The sequence below is a fragment of the Panulirus ornatus genome, chromosome 57 (genome assembly GCF_036320965.1).
Source record: "Panulirus ornatus isolate Po-2019 chromosome 57, ASM3632096v1, whole genome shotgun sequence".
Lineage (NCBI taxonomy): Eukaryota > Metazoa > Arthropoda > Malacostraca > Decapoda > Palinuridae > Panulirus > Panulirus ornatus.
In genome coordinates this window covers 24,490,829-24,505,254 of record NC_092280.1, presented here as the reverse complement: position 1 = coordinate 24,505,254, position 14,426 = coordinate 24,490,829, and the positions used below count along the sequence as shown (strand labels likewise).

Below are 14,426 nucleotides of genomic sequence, written 5' to 3'. Positions count from 1 at the left end.
CACCCATCTAATCATGAATCCATCCATATATCTATCCATCCTTCTACCAAATCCTTCTTTGCATTGATCCATCTATCTATCAGTCGACCCCTTCATTTATTTCATATTACTTATATGCCTCATGTTGCTGAGATTTTAGTCTACATGCTCATTAAAAAGTGCTGGAATCTCTGCCCTCCAGATGCCCCCAGGTAATCGTTTAGGTGTTTTATTTATCTTTTAATGGAGAATGAACAATGGTGTTCTGCTGTCTAAGAATACAAAACATTTCATGGGTACATTAAAAGAATTTAGATCAAAATTTCGTATATTTCTACTTAAATATCAAAATGATCAACGTACAAAGAAAACGAATGTTAAACACTTCATAGAAAACCTTGATTTTTTATTTTAACATAAACTATTCAATTTAAAAATTTTGCTGTTGCCTTTATTCTTTTATGCTTTTTTCATATTTCTACGAATAAAGAGATTATTGTTTCCGTGCCCACAAACATACTTCTTATGTTTGGTGCAAGAAACCACGGTCCTAGCACCCAGCACAGTCGTGGCCACAGTCCTAGCACCCGTCATAATCATAGTCCCAGCATCCAGGCCAGTCCCAGGAGCCACACCGTCACAGTCCCTGTAGCTTCTCCTGCGTCTGCTGGACGCTCCTGACGGTGACGCAACGTCGCTCTAGGCTTAAGGTGTGCTCCCTGTTGAGGATGTCCTTGGCGAAGTCTTCGTGAAGGCGGTGGAGGTCCTCCAGGGTGTCTTCGCTGGCCCTCAGACGCTCCCGTAGTGCCTCAATGCTCTGGGGCAGCTCATCCAACTCGTCCTTCAACCTGTATGGCACACAGAAGGTGGTACTTAATGGGATTTGGCCACTGTATGGAACCCCTTAATTCAGGAAATTCGGGTTGTAACCCACACCTATTAAAAAATATAAGGTTCCAGTCCTTACCTACTGGTGATAAGGGTTCCAAGTCCTTACCTCCTGGTGATAAGGGTTCCAGTCCTTACCTACTGGTGATAAGGGTTCCAGTCCTTACCTACTGGTGATAAGGGTTCCAGTCCTTACCTACTGATGATAAGGGTTCCAGTCCTTACCTACTGGTGATAAGGGTTCCAGTCCTTACCTACTGGTGATAAGGGTTCCAGTCCTTATCTGCTGATGGTAAGGGTTGCAACCCTCTTCTCCTAGTAATAAAGGATGTACCTCTTCACCCTACTGGTAATAAGGGACATACACGTATTGGTAATAAGAGATGAGCTCCCTACTTATTGGTAATAAGGAATGAAACTCTGTTTCAGCTGGTGAGAGGGGATGAACCCCCACTCCAGCTGGTGAGAGGGGATGAACCCCCACTCCAGCTGGTGAGAGGGGATGAACCCCCACTCCAGCTGGTGAGAAGGGATGAACCCCCACTCCAGCTGGTGAGAGGGGATGAAACCCCACTCCAGCTGGTGAGGAGTGAACCCCGACTCCAGCTGGTGAGAAGGGGTGAACCCCCACTCCAGCTGGTGAGAAGAAATGAACCCCCACTCCAGCTGGTGAGAAGAAATGAACCCCCACTCCAGCTGGTGAGAAGAAATGAACCCCCACTCCAGCTGGTGAGAAGAAATGAACCCCCACTCCAGCTGGTAAGAAGAGATGACCCCCTCCCCATCCCGTCTGTAGATCTGCTGTTACCTGTAGTGGGGATGGTCGAGGCAGCGGTCAGCCCCGGGCCTGAAGGAGCGCGTCCAGTGTCGGCTCTGGGCCACCTGCAGGGGCGACTCCTTGTCCTGCAGCGCCTGCCTCAGGGACGCGATGCTCACCTCCTCATTAGCGATCTCCTTCCGTAGCTGAGGAGGAGGAGGAGGAGGAGGAGGAGGAGAAGGTGGAATTAGGGGGGAAAATATATACAATACAGCAAATACCTTCATGATATAGACTTAAAGATAGAGAACCAGAAATGGTGATAAGTTATTTCAAGAGATGGAGACTCGCTAGCCTGACTTCGAATGGTCTTCGTCACCAGTGCAATATGACCCACGAAACGAGACCAAAGACAATAGTTGCTGCTCTCTCAGGCAGGTGGCAGCACTTCCTCACCGTTCCGTCCTTCTCGATCAAGCTGGCCTTGGCGTCCTCCAGTTCGACGATGCGGGTGTTGAGGGCTACGTCGGACGCCTCCCCTGAGGCCTGGGCGTCCCTAGCCACCTCCCGAAGGGCCTGAGAAGCGAGGGCGAACACACGTCATTACGAACCTGATGTTCATCCCACTCTCTGGCGCTGCCCAGGGCAGACACCTCGTTCATACTGCACTCGTGTTAAAGTCTGGAGGTCATGGAAATCCTCGTAGGCAACTTAGGTTCATGAAATCCATATGAAACTGACAATACTCATGAATCTAATCAGTGTAGCACTCCACTACCGGGCGTATAACGAATTCTGTCATCCCCTAACTCCATTTTTCCATCTCCCCAAGGTCCAATCAGATATATACAGTATCCCAGTTCACTCATACACATCCTGACACCATCGTGTCTAGTGTGGAAAAGTGAGGTAAGATTCTACTACGTGAATGTAAGACCTTTAGTCTTACTTCGAACTGATTCGTTACGTGGAAAAAGAACCTACCATTCACATTTCCATCGCAACACAGCAAACATTTCCACTCCACCTTATCACAAATCATTCCATTTGTATAATCTATCGCTTTACTTCCTGATATCATCTGTCTATACATCGACCCATTCCCCTCCATTGTCTACTCACATATATACACACATCTTGAGCTCTTTTTGTGATTAATTAACTAGTTACCATCATGAAAACCCAGTTCTGTAACTTCCCAACTGTATATTATCAGTCAAATGCCTGCCAGAATTCAATCTACCCGTGTTTTATTCATTATTTATCTAGACTGTGTCCCTCACGAGAGAAGCTGCCACTTACCTGGTCTGCGGCGCCCCTCAGCTGAGTGCCAGAGGTCACCTCCCTCCTGCACACCTCCAGATGGTCATAGCTCCTCCGGCTCCAGGTGTCGGGGGCAGACACCCCTTCGTGTAGGGCGGCAGACACCGGCTGCGGGGCGGGACGGGAAGGAGCACGGCGGGGCGGGGGGAAAGAAAGAGAGGACGACATGAGGAGTGTTATGTTATAACGCTGCATCTCACGTTTGCCTCGACCTGAGACTTGTATTTATGTCATACTCATCATCAACGTCATCTAGATGCTGTAGCCACAATGAAAAATATCCTTGATATTCCCCTGAGATACGATAATCGTGAGATCATAGAATCTGAACCCTTATCATCATCAGGAAAACCCACCTATTACTTCCCTTGAAGCATTCCACTTTCGTAATCTTTAACACCTTTGTCTTCTTTACCTCAGTCAACCCCTCTGTCTTAGTCTTTAATTCCTTTTAATCAAGAGCTCATAATACCACCTCAACTCTATAGACCAGCAACAACTTTAAGCATCTAACACCTTTACTACAGCTTCTAACGCTTTTTTCTACTGTCTCTAACAACATTGAGACAGTCTCTAACACTTATAATACAGTCTCCAACACCTTTACTTCAGTTTCTAACGCCTTTACTACAGTTTCTAACATCTTTACACCAGCCTCGAACGCCTTTGTTCCAGCCTTTAGCGTTTCAAATCCTCACATTGACCTTGTCCACCTTCTGCCTGTACCTTAAACTGAGCCTTGACCGTCTCGTTCACCAGCTTGGCAGCCGAGTGGTCCAGCTGGAAGGCTTCCTGCTTGTCGGACCAGTCGTGTTCCAGAAGCCTCTTCACTTCCAGCAGCCGAGCGATCTGCGCCTCCGTCTCCCTCAGCGTCTGCGTCAGGAGGTTCCTCCCTGTCCTCAAGACCTCTGACTCCTGTCCGGGAGAAACCCAACAGAAAGGAGGGTAACATTCCCTCTACAGGAGTTAGTAAGGCCAAGACAAAGATATGTGAAGGTTCTTCACCTACAAAAAGCTCGAATCTACAGGTCAGAAACGTAAGGGCGTCCGTCCCCTATTTCCAGGCATAGTTGTTGACCTCAATGTTTCCTTAGACTTAAAAAAAAAAAACAGCTTAAGATTAATGAATTCACACACCCACGTACCACTTAGCTCGCTTATGATCAGGATTTACCAAAAGGTTAAAGAAAGATATACCTAGTGATACATAGTATGCAACCCTAAAATCATTAACGTCTGATACTATGACTTAAGGTAATTTTAAGTATTTTTAAGGGATCATTGACCACATTCCGACCAAAGGAGGCTGGTGACTGTAAGAGTAAAGACGATGTGAGTTTCTACCAGTGACGAGGAAACATGAAAGGGATTCGATCAGTGGAAGTCGTCCCAAGAGAACAACTTTATTCAGTGACCTGCTGGTTCTTCACTGACCTGCTCGTTCTATGTTCTCTCTTGAACAAGTGATGTGTGCTGATGGCCACACTTCACCTTCGTTAGAAAGTGTTACAAGAACAAACCTTGTCCTCTGTGGTCATACTGGCACTGACCTTGTTTCACGAGGTCATACAGGTACTGACCTTGTCTAGGGCGAAGGTGACGGGGTCACGGGTTCGATCCACTCCTAGCCGGAACCTCCTGATGTGTATACATTCCTCATTATTCCTCTCTGGCAGCTCCAGGGCGAACAGTGCCACCTGGGACAGAGGTCAGAGGTCAGACAAGGTAACAACTCTACCATGGGCTATGTTTGAGGTCAAGGAAGCATGCTTGCACTACCCGAGGCTATGATAAAAGTCATGCAAGGTAAATTGTACCATCTGGGGCTGTGCTAAAGTTCATGTTAAGGCAGCTATGCTATCTGTGGTTGTGCTTAGAGTTTCAATGATGTGAAATGAATGACCAAAGACAGTGCCTGAAATCAGGCTAATTCACCATAACAACTGGAACACTGGTGGTGCCACATTTAGTTTTAGTTATTTTCTATTTCAGACTACTGTTTTGGTAAGTGTGCGAAATGTTGTCATGCATTATCAACGATGTTGAGATAAGGACTTACTTATTCATCTCAAGCAATAACTGCCCCACCTGAAGTGTTGCCAGATAACGAGGACAATGGCAATGCAAACGATCGTTTAACATGATAATGCCATCTGGGATAGTAGGAGAAACGAGGAAAGTTAATTGTGCTGTTGGATTATTCATAAAGGCCTTGCGTGAAGTGTTAAGGTCATTTAAATGCCAGATATCAAGCATTTAAATCATGAATGATGTGGGTCGTAGTCAGGAAATTAAGGGGGGCTTATTAGGCCAGTTCCAGAGTGTCAGTGTGACCTGAGACAATCCTTTAGGTCAGGGAGGGTCAGGGTAAGAGACGAGGTAAGGTCAAAGGTCAGGCAAGTGTAAGTGTACCACTGCAACTAAAAGTGCATAGAAGACGAAGTCAATATTGACCCCTTACGAACATGAGAGGCTTCATGTAAGATCATGTATCACTATGATTAACAAGAGACTATCGACCAAGGAAGCCCACACCTATTGAAAACCCTAGTAACACTATCCTCACTAACCTGCAGACGAGTCTTCATGGTGTCCTGCAGTGCCAGTTCGTCGACGGTGTTGCTGATCGCCTGCTGGAGGTGAGATCGAAGCTCTAGAGTCGACGAGAGGCGTTGGTCCAGTCCCCTGGTGACGGAGTTCTGGGCGTTGTGTGTTCGCTCGTCCGTGTACGACTCCGTCTGGCGGCTCTTGGTACGCAGACTGTAGACAGACGTATCTTAAAAGGCTTTTGACGATCGACGCCGTGGCTGACAGATCATCTGAGAATGCCTAGAGTAAGTTGTGAGGGGGAGAGTATACTACGTCACAACACGTTTACGTAAACTGGTTCTTAACATCGACCGAGATTCATATTGCTACGGAGGCCTGAGTAAATAATATACTGCTCCACGAGCCTTCAAATCAAGTCCTGAACACTCAACTTATACCTCAGTTGAGAACGAACTGCAATTTTGGGTCTTAGAAAATAGTTGCCTTTCTACCCAAACCCTCAGAAATCATGTCTTCATTACTACCATCATCTTCTATGAACTCCTATTTCTTCCCGCTCTTTTGGAGACATTCACTCTGCATTCATTACCCATTCCATCATGACAGGAACTTCGATCATACCTCCTTCAAGTATGTACTCGACGGAGTGTCGACCTCTGCGCCATCTGTGGACTTATCAACACGTCGGAGCTGTGTGGAGATGTTTACCTTTCGTCCATAAGAGAAAAAGACAACAGAGGCGATCACACAGGATCCACTGACCTGTCCGAGTGTAGCAGGAGGCCATCGGCTGTCCTGTGGCGGTCTAGGTGGTGGTCCCTCCAGCGCAAGGGCGTGAACTCCCCCGCCCGCGCCTCCTCCACCGTCTGCAGCGGGGACACTGCCCTCACCAGCCCCTCCCGCTGACCAGTCACATCCACCGCGCTGAAGGAGAGACAGACAGACAGACTCAAGATTAACGTTACACACATTTCCTGTGAGGTTAGGAGGCCAATGAGGACCTCCTCACCTCATCCATGAGGCCCTGTGGGACGTCAGGTCATCCTACAGCCACAGGGGCGATGTTACTAAATGTCAGACGCTGAACTATGATGAGTGGCGCGCCGGCCTGTGTGGCCTTCACCGTAGTAGCCTGGCAGTGCCGGATGAATGTCACCGCGGCAGTGAGAACAGGTTCGAAGGTGAGGGAGGGAGAGGATGGTAGGTTGCTGAAGTACCTGGCTTATGTAAGTGACGGTTGGTGCGTCCTTTGACCTGACTCTTCAAGGGTCCGGGTCAAAGGTTACGCCAGCCCTACCCAGGGGTGGTCACAGCGGTCAGGAGACGTACGTCCCTATGTGCTAAAAGAGTTCTCGTGTTTTTCCTCCTCCTTCGGCGCCTCACCTGTAGGGGTGGCTGCCGGGTTTGACGTCGTCGTGGTAAGTGTGAGGGACGAGTCCCGTGAAGGTTACCACCTGTCGAGGGGCGGCCACCTCCTCCGGGGGCGCCCGCTGGTCCTGCAACACAGCGTCCTTCTCCGACATCGCCTTCGCCGCCGTGGCTCTTCCCTCCTCCATCCCTGCCGACGGATCCTCGCCTCCTACAGGATACACAGACAGAAAGATATACATAAACATACACATATATACTTACCTCATACATACATCCCACATACATACATATACATACACGTGTACGTAAGCTAAAGATCATGTAAACAGACTTCTAATTTGATTTGATTTGATTTGAACCATTTGCTGTGAATCACCTATGTTCGACACATTGGACCGAAGCCCCGAAGCGAATCGCTGATCGTGTCCGAAGCTTCAGTGAAGCGGGCAATCGAGGCTTCGAGGGCCGTTTACACACACACAAACACCGATACACTTTATGCTGATGGTACAATCAGTGATATTCTCTCCTCGTTCCATTCCTCACTTCCCTTCCCACTGTTGGCATTCATAGACAAAGTAGTGTTTTTCGGTCCACTCATGCCCACAGCTAAAGATGGACACTACAGGGGGTGTGAAGTTGGTCCCTCTGGAAGCTCTATGCCCCCACCGCACCCAACCCCAGGCCGCGAGCAAAGACGGCGAGCCGTGAAACTTTTCTTTTTTCAGTCTTATTTCACAAAGTTTAGCAACTGTATGCTTCAAGATATTCGTATTGCTTTACCATTTTCATAATAAGAGGTAAACATCGTATTTGTTACACATTACACTATGTATGACAAGACTAACAATGTTGTTATTCTGATCAAGAACATTTTCTGTTGTAAATTATAATTCGGAATAGAAAAAAAAAATTCCTTGTCCACCAAAAGTTGGGTCGTAGGCTAGGCTATGATACAAGAGTTTGTGTATCGTCATACTCAGAGCACTGGTTACGACCGACATATCTAATGTCTACAACCATTGACAGCTATTTTGCACAGAGTGAACTATAACTAAGAAACACCTATGTAATGTATACACTATATTACTCACGTAATTACGGGAGAACAGGACGCAACACCTACACACGACTAAGGCTTAACAACTACTGGGGAGAGACGCCGAGACCGTTGCCATGGAAATGTGTTATGGTCAAGCGAGCCTCTTACCTCTTTAAGAAAAACAAAGCTCCACTTATATACTGAAACAAGAGATTTCACTGTTTTCATAGACATAGCTTGATTGGAAGAATTAAGATTAAACTTACCGTTACTTTATAGGGTTGAAATCATCACCTGGTGAGAAATTAATTGTTTCTAATGACTGCAACGCGTTGAGAAATTTCAATAGGATCCGAATCCTCGAAGCAAGTGTGTCATTTTATCTTTATCCCACCGATGATTTTAAAGCTTATAGGAAACAAAGGCTCGATCTTCTTGCAATCAACAATTTTAAGGATAACAAAATCTCTTTTAGCAATGTTGCAATCCCCAGGACATCAAACATATGACTAGATTCTTTCGTTCTTACTTTCCAAGGGAAAAACACCTCTGATCTTGTTATGATTCACAAGTAGATGATAGGATGAATGTGTGTGTGTGTGTGTGTGTGTGTGTGTGATCGTATGTAAAAACCCATGTCAGTTCTGGGAACAGTTTGATTCTCAAGCCATTAATTTTCATGCGGTACGTACCGCAAAGCCTATATTTTAGCCTGTGTTGTCGTAGTGTAGACTTACGTTGTGGTAGTGTATGACGTATGGTGAGGGTTAGCGAAAGAATAGCCATCAGGAAGGTGCAGGAGGCCGGGGTTCCCCTAAGGAATAGAACATAGCTGGAAGGAATGGTGGAATGAAACACAGTTTGCCTTGGCCTATATAAGATGGTTCATTCCGGGAATGTTTCGTATTCGGGACGCTTCATACTTAGATGTTTCGTTCGGATTCGGTTTCGGGCTGTTTCGCTCTTACTGTCTCTCGCGATGTTCATTCTCTTTATGATAAGCGATAAAGTAACGATAATTACTTGTTAATAATGTGATTCCTCAACCATTCAGTAAATTTTATACGCTTAATCAATTTCATAGGTGATCTTGGAGCTGTAATTACCCATCTATTCTGTGAAGGAAGGCAGTTCAACACTCGAAGGATTCCATCTCTTGAAATTTCTCTATCATACAACTTTTTAAACATCCGTATGTATGTATGTATGTATGTATGTATGTATGTAGTTTACTCTCTTAGGTTATTCCATTCGTCCACTGCTCACATATGGTAAAAGTACTTCTTTATATATATATATATATATATATATATATATATATATATATATATATATATATATATATATATATATATATATATATATATATTTAGCAGGTTTCTTCATTTCATGTATTACCTTTACTTGTTCTTTTCTTGCATCTTTCAGAAAGCTGTATCCATTTTAAATTGTCAAATTGGTTGAAAGGATGTGATCAAGTCACCCCTTACCTTTCTTTTTTCCATGGTCAACAAATTCAAGAGTCTCTCTCTAGCTTTTCCCTGTAACTCAATTCTTTTATTTCTATCACCTCTGTTGCCATCCTCTGGACCTCCTCCATTATCTCTATGTCTATCCTTCCTTCAACGTGGTGACACAAATTGAGCAGCACATATTCATAATCTTCATCTTGTGCTGGATTTCAACAGCTTGTTCGATATTTTCTCATCCCTATACTTGACAGCTGTTCTAATAATTGTTGGTAAACAGTTTGCCTCCTATTTTCTCGATGCTGAATTCTGGTGAGAGGTTAGGTATGATCTCAACTACCCCACATCCCTTGTTACACACACTCACACACACACACATTCTGTAGCTTATTACGTGATTTGCGACATCCTTACGTTAGGTTCCTACCTCTACGTCAGTCTTATGCCCCCTACGTCAGTTTCCTGCCTTTACGTCAGTCTTCTACTACCTTACGTCAGGTTGATGCTCTTACGTCAGTCTTCTATCCCCCTACATCACGTTCCTGCCTTTACGTCAGTCTTCTACCCTCTACGTCAGGTTCCTGCCTTTACGTCAGTCTTCTACCCCCTACGTCAGGTTCCTGCTCTTACGTCAGTTTTCTACCCCCCTACGTCAGGTTCCTGCCTTTACGTCAGTCTTCTACCTCCTACGTCAGGTTCCTGCTCTTACGTCAGTTTTCTACCCCCTACGTCTGGTTTCTGTTCTTACGTCAGTCTTCTACCCCTTTACGTCAGCCGTGGACCCAATGGCTCTCAGCTACGACTATTATAAAAACAATTACACAAACTACATCTGTTGTTTATTTCCAGTTCACATAATCGAGTTTTATTGGTGTTGTATCAATAGCTTTCATGCTCTTGTTGTTACAGTATGAATACATATTACCTTTCATTAAGCTTTGATCTCTCAGCTAAAGCTTACTACACTTTGAGAGATAACATGTCAGCTTAAGCTTAACAATATCAGGGATCCCGTGCCTCAAGATCAAGCTTACACTATCAAGGATAACAAACTCCAACCAAAGGTCAAGCTTTGCAGTGTTGCCAAATCATCACAGAAGGTAAGACAACAACATACAGGTATTCACCACCTCCCCAAGATATCTTGGGTGCTCTAAAGATAACCTTTTAAAAGTCATAATCATCTAAGATAACCAGAGGAGAGACATAAACACTTGATCTGTTACTGTTTATTGGACAGCCAATAAGGATGAGAATTACATGTAGTTCGTTTGAAGTGCCCTTCCGATCACGAATTTCAGACTATGGTTTGTGGCGAGACTCGAAGTCAAGGAAGCCGAAAAGGACTTCGGTTCTTTCAGGAGTTTTTAAAGGGGAAAAACCTCGGCCATGGCTGCCCAGGGATTGATTGGTTGACTAGAAGGATTATCAAAGTGACTAGAAAACTGCGTTGCTTTTTGTTTGATGTGACCCAAATTAAGATTTTTTAATACTAGGATGAGATGCATAGAGTAGTGAAGTTAGCCGTGGTATAAATGAAATCAATGGACTTTAACAATACGTTTCACATGGCATGATTACCGCGCGCTCTCCCTCTTTCTCTGTAATCAGCGTCTGAGATTAAGACGTTACTGTTCGGGACGCTCCTTGTGTTGTGTACATTGAAGACCCTTGATATAACGCAGTTAGTCTTTGTTTAATTGCTTCTTTCTTCAAAGACCGTGTTGAGCAAGTGCGTGATTTGTATCCTTAGTTTGTAAAGGGAGAGTTAATACCGTGTCGCAATCAGCAGTAGGAATATTATACATATATATATATCAAGGAACTTCATTTTGCCGATCGCACTCCTCCTTGCGTCCCCTTCGTATCAAAAGCAGTTGCTTCCGGCAGAGTCGTTTCAGCCGAAGCAGCTTCTTCTTCTTGTTGTTGTTGATGGAGATCGTCTTTAATATTCTTCGCCGCCTTCTTCGTCTTCAGCTTCGGTAGAGTCGACGCCCACCTCCTCGTAGTCCTTCTCCAGGGCTGCCAGATCCTCTCGAGCCTCGGAGAACTCTCCTTCTTCCATGCCCTCACCGACGTACCAGTGGACGAAGGCGCGTTTGGCATACATCAAGTCGAACTTGTGGTCGAGGCGCGCCCAGGCTTCGGCGATGGCGGTGGTGTTGGAGAGCATGCACACGGCTCGGGAGACCTTGGCCAAATCAGCACCAGGTACGACTGTTGGGGGCTGGTAGTTGATACCCACCTGATGGGGGGAGAAAGACAAGGTCGTTAGGTCACCATATAAGAGATGGTTAAGCATGTAAACTTAATGACCTGATGTACAAAGAAGCAGAGTAGGATACTTTCATCTTTGCCACTCTGTCTTCAGTCACAAAGACCTACATTACTTTGATCTTGATGGCTGTACGAAAATACTTCATTTCTACTTTGAAACAGGTTGGCAATCGAGAAACCTTTTATGAAATATTCGATTCAATGGGTCTAAATGCAAAAGGCACCAGATACTAAGAGGCAATGTAGAATAAATTACTACTACTACTACTACAACTACTACTTCTACTACAACTACTACTTCTACTACAACTACTACTACTACTACTACTACTACTACTACTACTACTACAACTACAACTACTACTACTACTACTACTACTACTACTACTACCCTTAGGAACAATGAGAAAGCCGATGTTCGTTTAACAAAACTGGGGAAAAAAAAAAGTGTCTATCTCTCTTTTTTTTTCAGCCACGACTTTCCCTTCCTACCTTGAAGCCTGTGGGGCACCAGTCGACGAACTGGATAGTTCGCTTGGTCTTGATGGAAGCTATAGCTGCGTTGACGTCCTTGGGCACCACATCTCCTCGGTACAGCATACAGCAGGCCATGTACTTCCCATGGCGGGGGTCGCACTTTACCATCTGATCCAATACAATGATAGAAGAGGTCAATACAAGTTCCTCACAGGTTAGGTTGTCTGGTTTTCTAGGTCTATCAAGTGCTTGGGTCAATATCAAACTATATCTAACAACGGAATAAAATAAAAATCTTTAACACTTTCTTCGGGTGTTAAGGATGTTTCTAAGGACTTACATACACTCTTACCTGTGCCTTTGGACAATGTTTATAGCCTCATATGAGTTTCTGCATAAGATGAAGCCAGTGTATGAGATCAGACTAGATGTATATATGAAAAAGTCATAATACATCGATGGTTTGGAGACATACCAATATGACACAGTGATCAAGGGATCAAGGATACCAATATAAATCTGGAGTTAATGTGGCGTGCTACTGTGGTCACACAAAATGTGTACCTGCGTCTTATGAAAAGACATTCAAAACGGAGGAGATTATGCTGTGTGTGTGTGTGTGTGTGAGAGTGAGAGAGAGAGAGAGAGAGAGAGAGAGAGAGAGAGAGAGAGAGAGAGAAGGGGGGTAGCCAAGCCGAAAGATGACAACATCAAACCAGGAAATTCACTTCGAGGACAACACCGACCTGGTTGGCGGGCTCGAAGCAGGCGTTTGTAATCTCGGCGACGGAGAGCTGCTCGTGGTAGGCCTTCTCGGCGGAGATGACGGGGGCGTAGGTGGCCAGGGGGAAGTGAATACGTGGGTAGGGCACCAGGTTGGTCTGAAACTCTGTCAGGTCCACGTTGAGGGCGCCATCAAACCTGCCAGGGGTAGAGGACGATGATGTTATAAAGGCATTGCAAGAAGCTACAGGTAAACGCAGAACATCGTCATCCGAGCAACACCAAAGCGTTTCTGTGAGGACGTACCTGAGGGAGGCGGTGATGGAGGAGACAATCTGGCCGATGAGACGGTTGAGGTTGGTGTACGTAGGTCGCTCGATGTCCAGGTTCCTGCGGCAGATGTCGTAGATGGCCTCGTTGTCTACCATGAAGGCGCAGTCTGAATGTTCCAGCGTCGTGTGCGTCGTCAGGATGGAGTTGTAAGGTTCCACCACCGCCGTCGACACCTGCGTATATGGACAACGATACACCCGTCACTTGTGTACATACAGGCAGGACTTCGAGGGTCCACTAGCCTAACTGTCTCGATACGAAACGCCAAGCCAGATGGGCAGCTTATGTCTCGCCAGTGAGAATGAGCAACGAATAGAGGGCGTAGAAAATGACTGAATGGACACCTTACAACATGGTATAGGGAATGCAACTGTCCTTGGCTTCAATTGACGTCAATATATACACGAAACGATCAGAGGTAGGGAGGTAAGCGAGTGTGGGACGGGGTCATAACTTCACCTGTGGTGCGGGGTAGATGGAGAACTCTAGCTTGCTCTTCTTGCCATAGTCGACGGATAAGCGCTCCATAAGGAGGGAGGTGAAGCCGGACCCAGTGCCACCGCCGAAGGAGTGGAAGATGAGGAAGCCTTGGAGTCCGGTGCACTGGTCGGCCAACTTCCTGATGCGGTCCAGCACCAAATCGACGATCTCCTTGCCAATGGTGTAGTGTCCGCGAGCGTAGTTATTGGCCGCGTCTTCCTTGCCTGTGATCAGCTGCTCTGGGTGAAACAGCTGGCGGTATGTGCCGGTCCGCACCTCATCTGTGGCGCAACACACAAACACATGGTTATTATGACATAACGTTCTAGGGTGTAAACATATTCGTTCAGCCTCTTTAGAGCAAACATTTGAACTTAGGTTAATGATGAGGCACCTCATTGTCCCGTGACCACGACCCTTAGGAGAGGCACTTGGAAATTCAAACTAAATTTCATTAAAGAAAAATAAATTTCAATCTTGTACGTCTAACTTAATCTCCAAAGAATCTAAATCCAGTAAGGTTTTTACCCTTGACGAACACACTGACACAGATAGCTTAAACACACAAGACATTCCTGTTCTTACAGAAGCTGATCCGGTGTCAAGGCTAAAGCTTAGGGAGGATGAGAGAGGAGGAGAGAAGCGCAACAAGCTGAGCAAGGTCAGCTTAACGCTTTTGTTTTTCCAAGCCATGTTCACTTGTATGATGTCCCAGGATAATGAGAATAATAACAAAGACAAGTGATGATAACAAACC

At 45.6% G+C, this 14,426-nt stretch overlaps 2 protein-coding genes across 2 annotated transcripts; both read right to left on the bottom strand.

Annotated features, from left to right (window-relative positions):
- Positions 1-289: 289 nt before the first annotated feature.
- Positions 290-8,035, bottom strand: LOC139766074 (tektin-4-like). Its single transcript, XM_071694220.1, has 10 exons — positions 7,963-8,035; positions 6,881-7,076; positions 6,260-6,421; positions 5,518-5,707; positions 4,528-4,644; positions 3,674-3,862; positions 2,927-3,055; positions 2,081-2,200; positions 1,676-1,830; positions 290-827 (listed from the first exon to the last, which is right to left on the bottom strand). The coding sequence occupies exons 2-10, from the start codon at positions 7,051-7,053 to the stop codon at positions 617-619; spliced, it is 1,446 nt and encodes a 481-aa protein (XP_071550321.1). The 5' UTR covers positions 7,054-7,076; positions 7,963-8,035; the 3' UTR covers positions 290-616.
- A 2,558-nt stretch (positions 8,036-10,593) lies between these two features.
- On the bottom strand, positions 10,594-14,083 carry LOC139766302 (tubulin alpha-1A chain-like). The gene is made up of 5 exons (XM_071694754.1): positions 13,649-14,083; positions 13,163-13,362; positions 12,880-13,054; positions 12,149-12,301; positions 10,594-11,624 (listed from the first exon to the last, which is right to left on the bottom strand). Exons 1-5 carry the CDS (start codon positions 14,066-14,068, stop codon positions 11,325-11,327), a joined length of 1,248 nt encoding a protein of 415 aa, XP_071550855.1. The 5' UTR covers positions 14,069-14,083; the 3' UTR covers positions 10,594-11,324.
- Positions 14,084-14,426: the final 343 nt, after the last annotated feature.